The sequence below is a fragment of the Penicillium malachiteum genome (assembly GCF_028827825.1).
Source record: "Penicillium malachiteum strain IBT 17515 chromosome Unknown utg000002l:1.0-8849297.0:1.0-8852440.0, whole genome shotgun sequence".
In the NCBI taxonomy this organism is placed as follows: domain Eukaryota; kingdom Fungi; phylum Ascomycota; class Eurotiomycetes; order Eurotiales; family Aspergillaceae; genus Penicillium; species Penicillium malachiteum.
Genome location: NW_026643095.1, coordinates 4,105,962 through 4,124,555, shown reverse-complemented (window position 1 = coordinate 4,124,555; position 18,594 = coordinate 4,105,962). Strand labels below are relative to the sequence as shown.

The 18,594-nt window shown below is 44.3% G+C and overlaps 3 protein-coding genes across 3 annotated transcripts; all 3 read right to left on the bottom strand.

Annotated features, from left to right (window-relative positions):
• Window positions 1-7,821: 7,821 nt before the first annotated feature.
• On the bottom strand, window positions 7,822-8,922 carry N7483_004585 (putative C2H2 finger domain protein; the record flags this gene model as incomplete). The annotated part of the gene is made up of 4 exons (XM_057088022.1): window positions 7,822-8,407; window positions 8,481-8,560; window positions 8,618-8,809; window positions 8,869-8,922. The coding sequence occupies 4 exons, from the start codon at window positions 8,920-8,922 to the stop codon at window positions 7,822-7,824; spliced, it is 912 nt and encodes a 303-aa protein (XP_056947851.1).
• Window positions 8,923-15,547: 6,625 nt separating this feature from the next.
• On the bottom strand, window positions 15,548-16,715 carry N7483_004584 (sucrase/ferredoxin-like domain-containing protein; the record flags this gene model as incomplete). Its single annotated transcript, XM_057088021.1, has 2 exons — window positions 15,548-16,258; window positions 16,323-16,715. 2 exons carry the CDS (start codon window positions 16,713-16,715, stop codon window positions 15,548-15,550), a joined length of 1,104 nt encoding a protein of 367 aa, XP_056947850.1.
• Window positions 16,716-17,013: 298 nt separating this feature from the next.
• N7483_004583 (DUF4129 domain-containing protein) lies at window positions 17,014-18,270 on the bottom strand (the record flags this gene model as incomplete). Its single annotated transcript, XM_057088020.1, has 1 exon — window positions 17,014-18,270. One exon carries the CDS (start codon window positions 18,268-18,270, stop codon window positions 17,014-17,016), a length of 1,257 nt encoding a protein of 418 aa, XP_056947849.1.
• Between the last annotated feature and the right edge of the window lie 324 nt (window positions 18,271-18,594).

Genomic DNA, 18,594 nt, shown 5'->3' with positions numbered 1-18,594 from the left:
AATTGCCCAGGTGCACCTATTCAGAGTCAGTAATACCAATACAATACGAAACCCCAAAATGGACAAAGGTGATCACCCAAATAGAGACTAGATCATAAACACAGACCAGTGAGAATCAACGGATGATTTGCAACCAGTACTGAACAAGTTAATTAATAATACCAGGGATCCAATCACAGAACTAAAGGGGTTACAAGTCGTCTAGATTTACCAAAAGTAGTTTAGTTTATTCTGGGGGGGGGGGAGTTTTACGAAGTGGAGTATCTCAACATTTGAACCATAGTTACGGTATAGATATGGAGTACTTGGATAAAAACCGTGGAATGAAGCCATATTGGGACATGGACCATAACTCTCTCTGATTAAATTAAGAACTTAACATTTTGAAGAACCTTGGAAAAACTTGAGTTTCTGTTGACAGCTTCAATTATTAACTTTTTCTCACCGGCTATCCTAATCTTCAGTCGTCAAGTGCCCACTTCTTTTTGCCGAGCGACATGGTACTGTCTGTTCTACTGTATGTCGGTGATATAGAAGACCCACAACTAAGAAGGAAGAATCCAAGATTGTGGAATATGCATGATACATGGCTGTGTTTAGTAGACCCGAAAAATGCGTAGTCTACATTAGTCTACAGTAGTAAACTTGGTGGACATTAACACCCAACACAGATACGGCAAGGGATGACGATGCACACGACCAATCAAGTTTATAAACCAATCAGAGTATTAAAGTACTTCAAATTTGTAGTAACTCGTACAGCATGACTCGCATCTCTGTCTCAAGATCTGGGGGCGAAAGTTGAAAAACCATGTGGGATGTGGAATATGTGGGAATGTGGGATGTGGATGAGATCGGAGCCGCAAGTCATCTGATCCCACGTTATTCATCCTTCCTCAACTTCAGGTGGACATACTACCATCCATACAATGCAATTACTACAATAACTTGAACTACACACTCAATCTCTTTCTCGCTCAAATTCACCAAGTCTAATAGAGTTGACTGGTTTGGGTTCGGCCTGAGCCGCGCTCAGATTACTACTGGACGTCGGCTCGGGTCCAATCGGTGTCGATCGCTCGTATCCCATAGCCCGAGAAGCGACCCAGTTCTGGCCTGATGGGGCAACGATGTGACCTCAATTGGTCAAAGTGGAGAGGTGTCTCTTGGAGAAAGAGAGAGAGAATATTGGTTTTAATCGCAATCACTGAGACACTGCCTCAATCGACCCACTGTCTGAATTCAATGCTGCAAAAGCTTGTTTCTGCTTCTCCTGGTTTTTACACGGTGGGGAGGAGTATGTACTCGACAAAGGATAAGTGGACATTTCCATAGGTGTCTTCCCCCTCTTTCGATTTTCCCCTTTACTGACCGAGTCGCATAGTCGGGATGGACATGTCGTACTCACTGCAAGATTTTATCATCTTCCGATGATTTTCTTGCGGTTACACAGTTCTACTTGTACTCCACTTTGGTGATTTGTTTCTGTTCTGTCTGAATCCTATTCGGATCTCCTGGGCAAGATATGCCTGTCTTAGTGGAGTATTCTGTGTGGAGATCTGTTCAATTCAGGAGACACATCTCGAAGCGATTCACCCAATCTACTGGAAACTGGAGTCATTACACACAGATTAATAATCGTGTCAACCCGGCTCCTGGGTTTCTATCTCGCAAAAAGTATGGGTCAGGGACAATGACATTCACTTGAATGACCAATACAAGTCCCATACTGACTTCTCCATCGTTCCAGGTACCGGGAACCCAGTTGGTCCCGTCGAACTAGCGGACCCGCCCCGGGAACGGTCGAGTAGCGTACTCCGCAATGTATTACACATTACAGTACGGAGTACGCACCCACCACTTTCCAAGTTGAGGCCCACGTATGGCTTGCGTATGGCGTGCGTGCGGCGTGTCCCCAGAGAGAGAGCTCTTTCTCATATTGAAAGAGGCCCAAGCTCCTAGAAATCTGGAGCTTTGAGATGGAGCTCAAATGCTCAATACTTTTTTATTTTCCCATCAACTCCAAGTTAGTCGATCATTTGATAGATCGGCTCGTTTGGCCCCCTATAACCCCCCGATTCTTTCCCTTCTAGCCCCTTGCGTATTGCATCTCCCTCTGAGTCTTAGTCGAAACCTGGAGCTTTCACGGGTTAGCGCTATGCGTGCTGCATATCGGTACCAATCATATCAACGACACTCCTGTCGTGTGACGTTATTTCCTTGGATCCTAGGATAATAAACTCAATCACTCTTTAATCTGCACCTGCACACTTACACTTATTTTCTTTTTCTCTTCGATTCAACATCTCATCGGACTCAATAACCAAAACAACAGTCCCCACTGCCCCGCAGCGCGTTAACACAAGCGACCAAGAGCTCTCGGCGCCTAGACTCTAAAGTCCGGACTGTCGTCATTGTCTTCTCGGGTTTCATAGACACGGGCCAATGAACAGGGGTTACCCCTGCTCCAGACATAATATCCTCTAATCCCTTTCTGGGCAACTGTCCGTCTAATCAACCCGACAGGGGAAAATTACTGCGAGCCCAATTAAACTGCACTCAGAAGGGGTTCGCTTGGGGCCAAGAAAAAAAAACATTTTGAAAAAAAAAAAATTAAAATAAATAAAAAAAGAATAGAACCCCATTTTCCGCAGATCAGAGCAGGGACCTGACTGGAACTGAGTTTGAATTTTCCGAGATAGAAGATGTGGCTGAATGTGTCATGTTGAATCCAGAATCCACCATATCTAACCGACTAGAATTCCCGTACGGAGAAGACTCCGTTTCGGTTATCACGGCGATGTTAAGTGATTTCTTTAGGAAATCTCGGGATGATCTTCTCCGTAGCTTAGAGAAGTAGAAAATGTGAGCTACGATGCTGAGTGGCTATATGCACCTGGGCACCTTCAGGGCTAGAGAATGGGTGAATGAAGAGTTGCTTAATCATTTCGGGGATCCACTTTGAGACTTTCAACCTTGGAACTTTCATGTCATTGGAAATAGAGAGCGAGGGAGACAGAGTGTGTGTACTCCGTGAGAGACATTGAGCTAGTACACACACACGTTTTCACTTACACTAGTCTCAACAAGGTATTCGTCTCGCCAGTGGAAACAGTATTTTGGGGGCGATAAATGGAACCTCGGCCACCCACGATCGTCCGAGATCGTAAGCAAGTTCTGAATTTCTGAATTTCCGAATTTAGTCTGAATTTAGTATGTCGTGAGGCACTGGGAAGTGGAGAGAAAAGTTTCACATTTTGACCCCACACCCGGTGTACGGAGTACCCGAGGATCGCTAGTGCAGAAACGGTGATCCTGTGGCGTGGGGAGTCGTATTCAGTATTTTATTAATTTGAATCAGACAGAAAGACATATGGTGTGTTCAATCATGTTCAGATGTCTAACATTGAACACTCGATCCATGGTATTTCAACTTGAAAGTGTGGAGAGTGACATCTCAACTGCGAATGCACAAGTCAAGATTGAATGCGACATTACGTGTCAACATTGGAATATTTGAATCCGCTGCAACTTTCCAGGGGCAAGATGACATGACATCTCACTGGCAAGTGCTGGAGTCGTCACCAGTATGACGAACATTAACTATGCACTGTTGAAACCACGGTCTCTCTAGCTTCATGCTAGATGTACTCCATACTCCATACCCCGTACTCCTCCACATGTCCACATCATACATGTGTGCAGGTGTCCAAATTAATGTGAACGTGAAGTCAGGGGTTACAACCTCGCTTATTGCATTCTATGCAAGGATCTTGTTTCTTTGGAATATTGAAGCTGCATGAGTTTAATATGATTAATATGATCTACACATCGAGACTGCAATTCAGCATGAGCTTCACTGGGTTTATCCTATGTGGATTGATGCCCAAGGCAACTCAGTTGCCCAGGTCGAAGGAATTGAGATGCATACTAGTATTCCCCATAAACCTGAGTTACAAACCTTGGAGTCTTGACTACTCGCAACAGATACCCAGTTAACGGAGTTTCAATGACAAATTCCACTTTAATCCTGACTCTACCCCTCAACTTGAACTTACCGCAAGTTAACACAAAGTTGAAGAAAGGAAATAACCCACCGACGGAGCGTAGCTCAGGCCTCTTCCGTAGACGCCAATGTGGGGAAAGCACATCAATTACAACCTTCCATCACTCATTCCCCTACCATTGAGCCTCAACGGGAACCGTGTGTCAATAGAATACGAGGTACGTGAAAGACAAAGAATTGACATCCCGATGTCTTGAACTGTAAGTACAAGATTGTACTAACAGGAACAGGAATAGGAGATTCCAGAGATTCCACAAGGTTAGGAACATGAATCCTTCCTTTCAAGTTGTCATATGGAAGCGAATATAAGCCAAGACTAAGACAATAAGACTAAGTATTCAATCTTTTCATTTTCCATCGGGATTCTCGGGTCTTCCCACCATTTACGCCCCTTCTTTGCTCATCAGCCCCTCTCCAAATCAAATTGAAAGTCTCCGCTTAAGGCGTGCGCCGTACATGTGCACTTACGTAGTTGTCAGGGGGCGATTTAGAGCCGTGTCATCCGACGAGGCTTTTGTATATTGTACTGAGTAGTTTTGTTTTGGTTTGTCTGATTTTATTACTAGTAGTATTCACGCATTCAAGTTTAAGTTCAGATCATGTTTCTGTAGTGATAGTTCGCTTATCCTTTACTCTTTTCTCTGTACGAGTATCATGATTTGACATCCCATCTATTCGATTTTACTGGACTAGGATCAGCCCATTCCCTTAACTCCTGCCTGTTGCGGCAAAAGCTAACTGATAGAATAGAATAAACTACAAGGATGTGATCGTGATTGTGGTGATTGCCAGGATTTTCTTTTTTTTCCATGTACTCGGTACTCGGTATTGATATTTCAAATATCCATGTCCCCAAGTGCGATAGTATGTCCAGGTGGTGTAGGTACCCGACATCAGTGTTCAATAGTTCAATGATATTCGATCGGGTCTTGTGAGATGAACCTAGTCAACTGGTAATTTACATCCTGGTTCACATCCAAGGTTCAAATGTTGGATCCCAAATACATGACATAGTTCCTAGATCAAGTCCTAAAATTCGGAATCTCACTCGGAGTTTCCATGTTCAAGTGTTATATGTACCCTGCTTCAAGACCAGTTAGCGCTAGGAATGAGCGTGTGATCCATCGCTTTGAATTTTGATTTGATTGTATTCGGGGCGGAAAATAAACCTAAATTCGCGCCAATCGTCCCCTAACTTGAAGAGAAACTGGGTAAGATTGTGATTCTAAACTATGATAGTCATACTGAAAGATAAGTGGATGAGAGTCGGAAGAACCGTAAGCCCAGACAGAATCAAGGAACATGTAGTAAACGAAGTAAGACAGAGGAACTTTGGAAAATACTACCTAGATACCAATAGAATCCCCACCCCCATCTCAATGGTAAATGTTTAGTTCTTTTCTTACACCCCGGATATAATCTTCCTCGGACTTAACGCCTGAACTAGGATATGATTATAGAGAATTAAAAGTGTTGGCCTGAAATCCCCAAAACCGGATTCTGACCCGCATAACGCGCCGAAAGTCACTTGAGAGTGACATTTGAACCAGGTTCTTGCGGCGCATCCAATCGTACTTGGGCCATATCCTGGTCCTTGCGCCGCGGCTTTATTATTCTCTAATCATTATTTTTACAATGTACAGGGTGATCAAAATTATCATGGTTTTTGGTATTTCCCACGAGTCTTTCTGTATATTCGAATACGGGTTTTACTAAACTTGAAACCTACACCTTTCTCCTTGCTGGATTGTGTATTGCGGCTGGCTGGTCTCCATATGTCGCAAGGTTGATGGTGGCTTGATTGGCGCCTAAGTACGAGCTGATCATCGGACAAGTACAATGACATGGGAGTGGTATTGCTTTTGTTAAGATTCTTTACATATACGTACGCAGGTACCTACATCCTTGTTCATATAGCCTGTGGCTTAATGTAAGAAATGTCAATAGTATGAGTAACGGATTTGTCAGTGGTAAGATAGGATGAATGAGGCGCATAGAACATATGATCGTCGGATGTTGAAGTTGGACTTGGGACCATAATAAATCTGGTATTATCCATGGATGGATGTACTGTCGATCTGTTCATTCGTCTATACTACATTCATGGCGATCCATCAAGAGGACGTGTTTGTGCCTATTCCAGATGCCTAGTCAACGGAAGAAATCATTTCCCTTGAATCTAAGCTATACGGAGTACCCGTAGTGCTATCTAAGAGCGAGCAGGAGTACATTATCCCGTATAAGCGAATCCCGGAACTTCTAGATGACATTGAATCCTCTGGCATGTGGACATCCGTTGCACCGAGACATCAGAATAGCCGCAGACAACCCCAAACCAAGTCTAGTAGTCCGAATACTAGTAGTATACTACCGTCGGAAAGCCGGCACAACTCATGTCCAGATTGCACAATACGAATATAATACTAGTATTAACACATTCAATTACCGCGCTACTCAATGAAAGTACCAATCATGATTAATCGTCCCAAATGCCCGAAAACGCCGTCTAGGAATCCAATCCTCGCTTGGCGCTCTTGGCTGAATAGGACTTTTCCGGACTTGCAATGTTGTATCTTTTTTGACCCTGGGGCCAGAACAATTTTACTGAATCCTGAGACTAACTTGAAATTGGATTGATATCTGCGTGAGGCATGAGTCATGCATGTCGTGCATTAGGAGGGGTATCTAATGTGGATTTTGTACAATTTTGTACGGAATACAGTGGACTAGTACTCCGTACTCTAGGACTAATATTTGAACTAGCATGTAAATATGAAAAATTACACTATTTGATACTAGTATGGACGGGATACTCCGGTCTTGAACACATGTGTATTCGATTCGGGTTTCTTTTTTACTTATCCTTGTCAACGGGATTCATTTAGCAAATGGTGGACCCTATTGGAGTTGGCCCGGGGTTGTAAGACCCACATACGTAGCCAACAGAATGGACACTGGGACTAAATTGACAGATGATATGGTAGTAGCGCCAATAATCCAGTTAAACCAATCATGATAATGTGTGATTCAAGTTGAGACATTAATTTTGGGACTTGGTCTAGAATCAGTAGGAGTATTAAGTGGCTTGTTATCTGGGGGGGGCCTTATTTAATGCATGGATGTGGGATTTGGAAATATCAAATATCATACGGAGTAACTGATTAATTTACATAGAACATTCAAATATTATCAGTTCAATAATTCATCTCATTGAGTAATAGTTCGTCTCATAGACATAAGGAAAGTAATGAAAGTCCCATTCAACCAGTATCATGCCAGGTATCAAGTAAAAATAAATCAGATCAGATCCCAAAGAAGAGGAACAATGAATGGACATGATAATCAATATAACGCCATTCCTCTTCTTTTTTAAAAAACAAAATTGGCCAAGTGCCCACGGAAAATTATAGAAGATACCAATGAAAACAGGGGAATCCAGAAGAAAAAAGCGCCCAGAATATGGCCCTAGATAGCCGGGTAAATCAAGATCAAGATCAAATATCAAAATTAAACAGGGAATACAAAATGCGAAGTCACCGGGTTCTCAAGGTGAGGGGAATCGGGGATAAGAAAAATCGTCACGGGCATCAATTCGCACATGGTCTTCCTCTTTCTCGAAAGAAAAGAGAAGAAAAAGAAACAAAAATCCAAAAACCAATTCTCTATGCACGGTCTTCTCTTAGCCTACTCCCAGAAAAGCCCAGTCAGTCCCCTCCGGTTGATTCAAGATCCGGGCAGGGGGTTTGTACTGGAAATTAGGATGGTATCCCACCATCATCGGTTGTCCCTCTGGCAATTGATGGCCCTGGTACGGCGGTTGATGATATTCCGGCGGCAAGTAATTCGTACGTGGCGTCGGATCGTAGCGCTGCTGCATCATTTGAATATATTGCTGCTGTTGAGGGTGACCCTGTGGATGGGATGGATGTCCTTGCGGATGAGCCTGTGAATGTCCTTGTGGATGTCCCTGCGGGTGTGCTTGTGGATGCGATGGGTGTTGTGGAGGCGCTTGCGGAGGAGGAGCATGTGGCATACTCATAGGTTGTGTGACGGGGACATTCTGCGAGACAATCGGATGTGCGCCCTCGTGGACTGGTACTGAGCCCATTTGGACATTCTGAGGCGAGTAGAACTCGTGGTTGGGAGTTGCGGAATTTCGGGTAGTAGGGCTGCTGGGCAAGCAAGTACTGGTCATTTGGATTTGGGATGGAGACTGTCACAGGAGGTTGATGGTGTTGATATGAATGCTCCGAGGTTGCATCTTCTGAAGATGGGCGAGTCATGGACCCTGGAGGGTGCGAGCGGTGTTGATGTTTAGTGAGGGTAGTTTTGCGACAGAAGCTATAATGAGGACCAGGTAAGTTTACTTGACCAGCAGTTAAGTAGATTTAGAAATTTAATTTAAGTGACCTACCTTCGTTCACAGGTTGGCTCTTGGCAAATATATGGTCGTTTGCCTGTATGTATTCTGCGATGACGAGCCAGACTCGAGGACTGTTATGGGGTGGTTAGTTGTGGAACCGCCATACATTCAAGAGCGGGGGTTCTTACATCTGAGAATGCTTTCTGGCAACCTTCATGATCACACACATGTGGCTTTTCACCTGTGTGAGTCCGCGAGTGTACTGTCAAGGCACTGCGCTGGATGAAACTTTTATTGCAATCCTTTACAGTGCAATGATAGGGGCGTTCATTGGTATGGATGCGATAATGGCGACAGAGATCGGACTTGCGATTAAATGACTGCGCGATTTAATTAGATCTCAAATAAAAGTTGAATCTTTTTTTTTGCGATCTCATACCTTGCCACAATGCTCCCAAGTGCAGTTAAAGTCGCGCCCGTTACCTGGAGCCATGATCGACTTCTGTGGGGATGCGGGTCGCGGAGAGCGTGGAGTTTAAAATGGGAAAAAGAGGGCGAGATTGAGGGGGTCAGCGCATACGCGCAAAAAGGAATAGTGGTCAGGCCGGGTGAATAGTAGCCGGGATGCTAGGGCGAGCCCGGGGCATAATAGAGCTTTAATATAAAAGCAGGAAAGAGGGGTGGGGCGGGGCAAAGAAAGGGAAAAAAAGAGGGGAGTTTAATAAGAAAGAGAAGAAAGAGAGAGGGAAAGGAAAGATGGAGAGAGAAGAGACAAGTAGAAGTAGAACTTGTGAAGGAGAGAGAGAGAGAGAGAGAGAGAGAGTTTCTAGTTCTTGGTTTATTTTATTTATTTTATTTTTTATTAAAATAATAAAAATAAAAATAAATAAAAAAAATAAAGAGCTATGAAACCTTAGGTAGAAAAGAGGAATAAGGGAGTAGAAGAAGTAGAAGAGAAGAAGTAGAGCTGGGAAGGGAAATAACGGCGCGCGGATGAGACCGTACAAGGCGATTTTATGATTTTATGAATTTTACGATTTTATGGGAAATATTCTGGATTTTAATAGGTATTTTTTTATTATGGATGAAAATGATTTTTATGATTTTTCAATCATTTATTTTTCATTTTATTATTATTATTTTTTAAAATATGAGTATCAGTATTGGTTCCTACGGGTACCTTAGGTACCGGGGTACTTGTTATTATAACATACTGTAATACATTTCTGTTTCTTATGTAAATAATCTAATTAGTATAGATGAATTAGATGAATATCCTACCATACTCCATACCTAGTAACTGATCATCAATATCTTAGAACCTTGGAACATGAGATAAATCTCATTACAGTAAAGGGGTATCGGAACTGTGTAATATACTAACAGGGGAAAGAAAGAGGGGGCCGGGTATTTTTAGCTGTCTACCTAGACACCCTGATAGGTTCCCCTTTGGTGGGCAAAGGTTAGGTTGGCAACCGAACCTAAGTGCTTTGAAATTGCGATTGCCTTTGAAAGGGAAATTAAATTAAACCCAAAATATCAAAAAAATATTTATTATAATTCATGATTATTCCCAAAAGAAAAAATAAAAAGCCAACCCCACTGTCCCCCCCCCCCCCCTAAGGCATCTCAACAAACCCGCTTCCTAAGACCCACTTGGGAAACCCGGATGACAAGGTGCGTGGGGATACGAGGTGGACACCCGTATGGTATTTACGAAATATAGATTTCGTGAAATAGGAATCAATTGAGGAGTGGGATATCCTAGAATAAATAATTACCTAAAGGTAGTTGTTATTAGACAATCCAAATGTTCAAGGCTACAATAAATAGTCAGATACACCCTAGAATAATAAGACTTGAGATACTAATGTACATCACACAAAATGCCAATGCGTTTGATCGAAATCAACAACTAAAACCCGGGGGGCCAAGCTCCACGCGGCTGGAAAGATCCAAGATATCATCGGTGAGCCGGATCAGGGTCTGGATTGGGCTTTGAGTGCGGAGAGATCATCCAACTGTCCTACTTCATTCTACTTTACTATACTACCACTACTACTAGTAGTCTGGTACACTATTCTCAACAGCCCTGAGACCTCCGCATCTGCACTAGTGACAAGCATACATCCAGTAGGATGTCAAGTTTACCCGTTTCTCGTACGGAATATACCTAGCAGGATAGAAAAAGGTCCGAGAAGCTCGGCTATGGATTAGATTGATTTGTTGCGTTTACACCTATACTCCTACTTTGAGAGGACGCCGAGGTTAAGGGCTAACCTTCCGAAACGAGAGATTTTAATGCTAAGAGCGATGATATCATAATTTCTAGGCGCGATCCCGAGCTTATGGATGATAGAGTGTTCTCGCATGTGTCTTTGGTCATTTGGTCTTTGCCAATGCATTCGATGTTTCATTGTACAAAGGATCCCTTTCCAAGGTTCCAGATCCAGGGGCGCCTAGCACGGAGTACATTTGAGGGGGTCTACAACAGTTTCAAGTCCACCCCAGTTCCCAAATTTCCCGTTAATACTCCGCGGACTCCACTAGGAAAGAAAGTATAGAAAGTTGAACGCGCTGGATCATTACGAGCGTATATCAGTGGGGTGATCATCTCCAGCAAGGGATGATGGGATATGACGTGGCATCTATCTGCACCTCAACACGGGAAACCTGGTTCGGGATCCGTAGGGAGAGAGAAGAGCAGAGCTATTGGAGTCATCCCGAGGATCCAGTAGACGTGGCTGTAAAGACGAATTCATTTATTTAAAGTGGGCATTAATGGATAGTGTTCGTGTTCATAGATTATGGACTACTAGTTCAGAGTATGTACTATGGAGTGCATGAAAAGAAAAGAAAAAATCAATTTACCCCGTACTACGGAGTATACTAGTATACTAGTTTATACTAGAAAAAGAAAAGAAAAGTAACAGATCGCACCCGTTATTACTAGTAATATAGGCCCCGCTAGGAAGGGGAATCCGGGGCAAGTGATAAGTCCACTGGTTCAACTTCCAACTCGAGGTCGGTACCAGACATCTGGAAGTGAAGAATTGAAAGATCAACTTGAATCGACACTACTATATTACTACAGTACGAGTGATTTAGTGTCTGATAGACTTTTTCAAGTCAATGTCACTGTTGAACCCTGATTCGTGATTGGAGAATACCATCCCCCTGGGTCAAGAAAGGGGTTCTCACCGTCTCTCTAGTATATCCATACCAGACTAGTTGGATGCCTTTTTTTCTTCTTTTTACTAGAATAGTACTGGTATATTCCTTTCAATTCTGATTGCCCGAGTGGATCCAGTGGACCTGGTGAGATTTCTTTTCTAGAGCCTGGTGAGATTTCTCTTTGATCTTCCATGCGCAAAGTTTATCGGCAAGTCAGGCAGAAAGATTCCGATTTGTGTTAGAATTATACTATGCTGCATACTTCAAATGTTTGATTCATCATCGAAATAGAATTATCAGTGGCAAATATGATGGATGTGGAAGACGAAGACAAATGAGAACTTGAACCCTGGAAGCGTTCGAATAGCGGTTGGCCTCGGCCGAACACCTCATCTCTTTGTTTTCTATTTGACAGTAAAGAAGTTTAAATAGTAAATTTAAATGGGAATTCGTGTAAGCACCGTCATATCTCTGGGCAGTATCCAACTACCAAGACACGATAAACTAAGTGTGTAGACGCCTAGCATCTAAACATAGGACTCATGTAATTTTGGACGAGGATTCCCTTCGGCTTGTAAGCGACTCGCTTCCAGATATCTGGATATCAGGCTACCAGGGATACTATAGAAAAAAGCCACCGAGCAACATGAAGCTACCGTAACAATGATAACCTCCTCAGCCCTGAAGGTGGCTGGCATGACTGAAGATCGGCAAGCCTCCTAGAGTATAATTTCTTTTCTTATCATGCACATGTTGAATTCATTTCGCCTCCCCCAAGCCACCAAGAGCCATCTGGACACGGAAAAGGGTGTGATAACCGTGACAGTCATAAGTGGACTGGGATATAGAGGTTTCATATGGAGTTCAAGGTTAAATACCACCAATGATGGGTCGTTTGAACGGCAAGATGCACGTTTACTGGCTGTCTGCATCTGCGACAAGCATCTTGTCTCGCCATCTGGCGTCCTGCAGATGACCCTCCTAAATCGGCAAGAATCATCCGTCATTGGTGTACGGAATACAGAGTACCTAGGCACTTAACCAGTGTACATTTACCATAAGATTAATCAACTTGAAAAGAAATGATCGCTCAGCATCCATAAAACACGCGACAAGTGGGTCGTTATTTCTCGACGCACCCCTTTACTCCATTATCTTGTTTTTTATTCGCACACCTTTCGCTCTTATTCCTTCGTCTCTAGTCTGATGAAGTTCGCCTATTCCTTTCCCGGCCAAAAAATCCACCAATAAAATAATCGAAATGACGCCGCTGACCTGATGGGATCGATCTATACGAGGTGTTTCTCCACGCGATAGAAACAAGTTGATCCTCGCAAATAATGACCCTTGTCTTCAAACAAATCGCAATTCTTTCAACCCAGTAACCCGGTCATCGGATTATTCAATATTCAGAACTTGAATCTCATTGATGTGGAAAAAGTATGCGGAACCGATGATAAGGATCATTGTACTCAAATCAAAGAAGATGGTTCATAATCACTGAGTTTTCAATATCTCTATCACAATGTAAAATACAAGAATATTGTGATGAGAGGTGCATAATGGTTCTTCTTTGGTCATCCACGGTTCTCCTACCTCTCTCTCTCCCTCCCATCCCATTATCGCCACCGTTTCATAGGGCAAAGCTACCCCGCATTTTTCTTTTTCTTAAGCGACTGAACCTTGGAATGATGTAAATGCAACTTGGCGTCCACTGGGTGGCTGAGTGCTGGATAAATTACGCACCGGTTGCTCGGCAGGTAGTAAAAGGGGTGGAGCCAGGGATAGTTACTGTCTTCTTATGGCCGTGCACCGGTATACCCGCAATGCTTAACTTCACAGCCACGTGAAATATACAGAATCAGCAAGAATTACTAAAAATCTACGGAGATTTCTAATAGATGTCAGCTTCGGACCCGGGATAGAAATGAGAAATAACTCATACGAAGTGTCGATATTAACCCGTGATGGAACGCCTCATCCTTTGAGTGGATTCGCACGAACAAAGAGGGGACTCGTCATCTTAGTACGGAGTACTCCTGGCTCCATACATAAAAAAGAGAACTTGCAGTAATCTCCGAGGGTCAGATTGTAAACGAGGCCATACTTATTCATCCCATATCCAACCATATTCAATATGATTCCGATTCATCTTATATCTAACTGGTCGATCACATTTTCTGCACTAATCGAGCAGGAACACTTCATCCAACAGGGATGATTCCCCCAGGATCCTTCATGTTAGAGGCTCTAGAGAAGAGTCGGTCAAGACTCAAGGGAAGAATAACAGGGAAAATTGAGCATTTGAGTACGGAAAGTCTCCGGGCAAATCTGGGGCTGAAAGGGCATAATAAAGCCACCTGAACAAGAACTAAAGTCAAAATCAAAAATAATAACGAATCAAAAGAATCAAAAGAAATAAAAGAGAATGAAGAGTTGAACAGAATTACTCCGCTTAAGCCATAATTCCTATCAGCAACGCCACTGGCGACCCTGACACTTTTCTTCCCCTTTATACCCCTTACAGACGTCTTCGGAGACAATACCATAATAGTTAACATCTCCGTTAACATCTCCGATAATGAATATTATTCAACTATTCAAAGTGCGAGAAAAAAGAAAACATTGGAACATTTGATAATAATATGCAATAAGACATCATGAAAAAATAAAATCAAGGAACAAAAAGTAAGTGAATCAAAACCCCCCTATTCCCGTCCATTGATATAAACAAGGAAATATCATCCTGTGCAACCAAAACGTCTATTAGTCGCCAAGCAGAGCCAAGAGAATCTCGCATAAGTTATGTCCAAATTCGACATTTATATTTATTTATAATAAAGACGGGATATGAAGTTGTATACTTTCAACTCGCTTGGCCTCGGCATTCAGCGGCTCCCTTGCGTCTCATGTCAGTCATCTGATTTTGATCCTATTGAGTCTCCAACTTGATGTACTTGAACCTAGTACTGCCAAGCGGAACTCAACTGCTCATATCCCGCTTTTAAGTATGAAATACTTATAGATTTGTAAGGTACTCTGTAGTGTACCTGGGATTTGCACATGCAGACTCGTGTAAAGGGTTAATCTTCCAGAAATTCATGATTCGTTCGATGCTCGTATCACTTCTGTACATTCATAATGCATTGCCGGGTCGGCAGTCGGGTAAGCAAAGTTGAAGTAAAGCAGAAGCATGCAGCCGTGGTTTCATCTTTGTGGTGGCGTTAGAATCTACGGAGTAGAAGACGAGTTAGATTCATGATTCCGGGATATTAGTATTAGGTATACGGCAAAGTAGTTGATAATTTGTGGATGTCTTGTCCCGGTGATAGGGTCGCTATGTATGATTAATGCCGCTCTTCATGTGTGGCGTTGACGGGGATATCCTTTCTGGTGATGGGCGTATGCGAGATGTCGTCGGTGCCGTAATTCATGTGGAGCTGCATATGTGTGTTGAGGTTTTTTGCCTTCGTTCATCCATTCAAAATATTGGATTCATTGGATGGTTGAAATGATTCTGAATGTGTGGTAAGTAGTAGTACCTTTGAGATGTTTTCTTTTCTCGTTTTTGCGTTTCAATGACCTGTCTGTGACATCCTTGACATGATAGTTGATATGACTTTCAATTATTACAGGTATTCAGGCATGTCAGACCAATCGAGAGCATGGCGTCCCTATCGTGACGTGGTCCCTGAATTAGTGGGATTCTTTATACATTAGAACGGGAACTATACTTCTTATGACAAGGACATGCACCTGGGGTTATGAAGATGGTGACACTAGCCTGGATGGACTGGACCTATGGGAGTATACCAGGGATTAAACTTGGTCTCAATCATATAGTCAGTTGTGCTGATTAAATACAACTATCTGATGAAACATGAACTAAAAGGAGAATACTACTCAAGGCTCTATGCAATTCAAATCTATATCCAATTTCGACCTTACCAGCTTGTCAAGCCTCGTTCCCGATCAAATCCACCTCTCAACTGTTGCTCAGGCTTCAAGACCTGACCCTGCAGAACAGTATACCGAATAATGTTTTCACACTCCTCCGGACGTACACGCGCCAACCAAATACCCTGCGCCGCACCCTCTTGCGCACTATTCTCAACTTCCGCATTCTCCTTCTTATACCACTCAAAGTCTCGGCGGCGATACACAATCACATTGGCAGAGTACTTGTGTCCACCGACGTGACTGATAAAATAGATTCCTACACCTCCGGGTCGTGTATCGTCCATATCACGGTATAGACCCAGTGGGCGTAGGTGACGCTCGAACTCTTTACGCAGCAAGGGTGCGGATTGGCCGCAGCGGGCATCGCGAGTACGTTGCGAGCAGAGAAGAATTACGGCCGCGTGTGGGCATGGGTGAGAGCGGAGAGAGGTGATGGATGTGTTTGATGGGCGAGGTACGGAGTCAGAAAGTTGTTCCTCTTCTGTCTCTGCTGGAACCGGTACACCATTCAAAGGTGTGGTAGTGGTGTGTCCCTTGTTCACGAAGTTCTCGATCAGCTCTGGAGCTAGCTGCGGTGTGACATTCTCGACGACAGTGAAGCTGGGGAGGATGAGGACGTTCGTGGGTTGGCTTCCTGCTTCGTGCATGTGATATTCGTCTGGGACGGGCATGTTCGATGCCGAGAGCTTGAGGCGCTATTAAAGTTGACATTAATTTTGACTGTCCCGTCTCTTGCTAATGTTTGTTTGGTCAACTCACCCCATTGCTAGGCTCTACTCCTCCCTTCTCAATTGCCTCCATGATACTCCCAGCTTCGTCGGCAACATCACGAACCCAATCGGACTTGCCTGTCGCAACAAGCATGTGTGTGGCCCACCCTTTCACTTGTCCATATAGCTCGTCTATCGTATCAACGTCAAACTTGGCGGGGTACTTCACAGTGCACGTGGCGCAATCGTGCAAGCATTCCTCGCCGTCGACTGCCGGGTCCGGTTTGGGGAACAGCTGAGCTGATTCCGAGATAGAACGGAATCCCTCAACCGCCTTATCATTGTCGCCAACAGCGTCAGTCGTCGCATCGGTCTTGGAGGAGGCGAGAGAGACGTTCGAGGAGCTAAAGAGCGAGGATGTGCCTCGGCGGAAGAGATGCATATTGGCGGATATGGGATGGGTATCTTTCCTCCGTTAATTTTGATCGCAAAGTAAACCAAAAGAGATAAATTTACAGCAATCCTACAACAATTCTTCTCAATAACTTCAATGACGTGTCAAACCCGAAAATTGAGGTGATCTTATCAATCATTTTGCATTTCTGCCAAGAAACTCGGGAATATTTCCTCATGACTAAGCCCCCACTGCTGTCCGATGGGGTATTTTAATCCGATCTATAACTAATGTACATATTGTGAGTGGAAGTGAAATGTCCAGGTGGAGGTGGAGGTGGGCCCGTTTAACCATTCCTACCACCGGCGTAGGTGATAGTATACGGTAAATTACCCCGATCATGGGGTTGTGAGAGTCGGATCACACTGCCTCCAGAACTGCCGGATTGCCCAGAAGGTACTCGGCGCAGTGATCGAGTCGACGGTGTGCGGAGTCCCCGCCCAAAATAAGACCCGCTTTCTTGTGATATTCCGGAATATGGGCTTTGTACTCCGGGCGCAGTGTCATACCCCGATTGGCCCGATTGCGTCTCCCAAGTTGACGCGTTAGATGGCAGGGGACTGTTACTCCGCATCGGAGTGAAGGTTCCATCGTACCCGAAGTGGTCCACTGTATCCGTCTCTCCTTCTTCGTCTGAGGGGCCGATGACAGATTCTGTGTCTGTGAAACGATCACTCATGTTGCCACGGATATCGTCTATGATAGGCGGCGCAATGCATGTCATTCCTCTGAGAAGCTCCGCAAAGAGATGCATTAGATCGCGAAATTCAGTCTCGTGAAGCTGGTGAGAGGAAAACCGGGCCCGCTCGTACACGGCAAGGAAATCCGCGGCGAGTTCCGGAGATTCGATAGCCTCCAGTGATGTTAGACGTCTAATGTATTGGCGGAGTCCCATTGAGGCCGGGCGCCGCAATGCCTCCACCACACGCATATCGGGTAAAGACTGGATTCCCGGAGGGTCGGCATGATGGAAATGGTCCGTAACCGTAGATGACAAAAGACCTGCTGGTGCTAAAGAGACCGCTTTCGCTTCAATCAAATTCGGTAGTTCCTGAATGACGGTGCGATAGGGGAGATCCGGCAGGTCGGGCGAAGCAGGTGATGACCAGCCAGGATGCTCCACGAGACCCCATGGCGGCCGTTTGGGGTCGATCAGAAGAGGCTCGTAATTCTGAAAGCTATCTTCTTCGCCAGATGTGTCACGAGGTCGGGCCTGGTAGGAGATGACTGCGCTGCGAGCGAGTCCTTCTTTTACCATGCGCCGTACGCTCTTACCCACGTCTTCCTTCTCCACAGGAATCCATGCCTTTGGTATCCCAGCCAAGGTACTTGTGTTTGTATATAGTCGAGTTGCGTAGATGAGGACCGCAATAACGAAGGTAATGACATAGGCGCCGGTTATGAAAAAGATGTTTGTGAGTCGTTGGGTCTCCCAGCATTGGTAGATCGCGTCGGCCGGTGTAAGTAGGATTAGACAAAAGAGGATGAGGGCGAGGAGGGCGAAGACACTTGTATTAAGAAAGCGCTCGAGTTTTGGGGTCATGACTGCCCGCGCATGCCATGAGAGCACGGCATTTGGTGGCAAGGTAACCTGGATACAGTAGTAGAGAGGAAGCAGCTTAAGGTTGACGTCTTCAGGAACGCCGATCAATGCAAATCACGTGTGGTGATATCACAACACTCAATCAACTATGCACGGAGTACGGAGTACATCTGAAGTGGTCTTTGATTTACTATTTGACGGACAGATTTCTCATTGCATATTTCCCTGGAATTGCTCCTCATTACATAAACAAGCAACTGAGCGAGTCGACGCGATCAACGCCGCGGAGTTACTCCTATCACATGATACTCTCTCCCGCTAAAT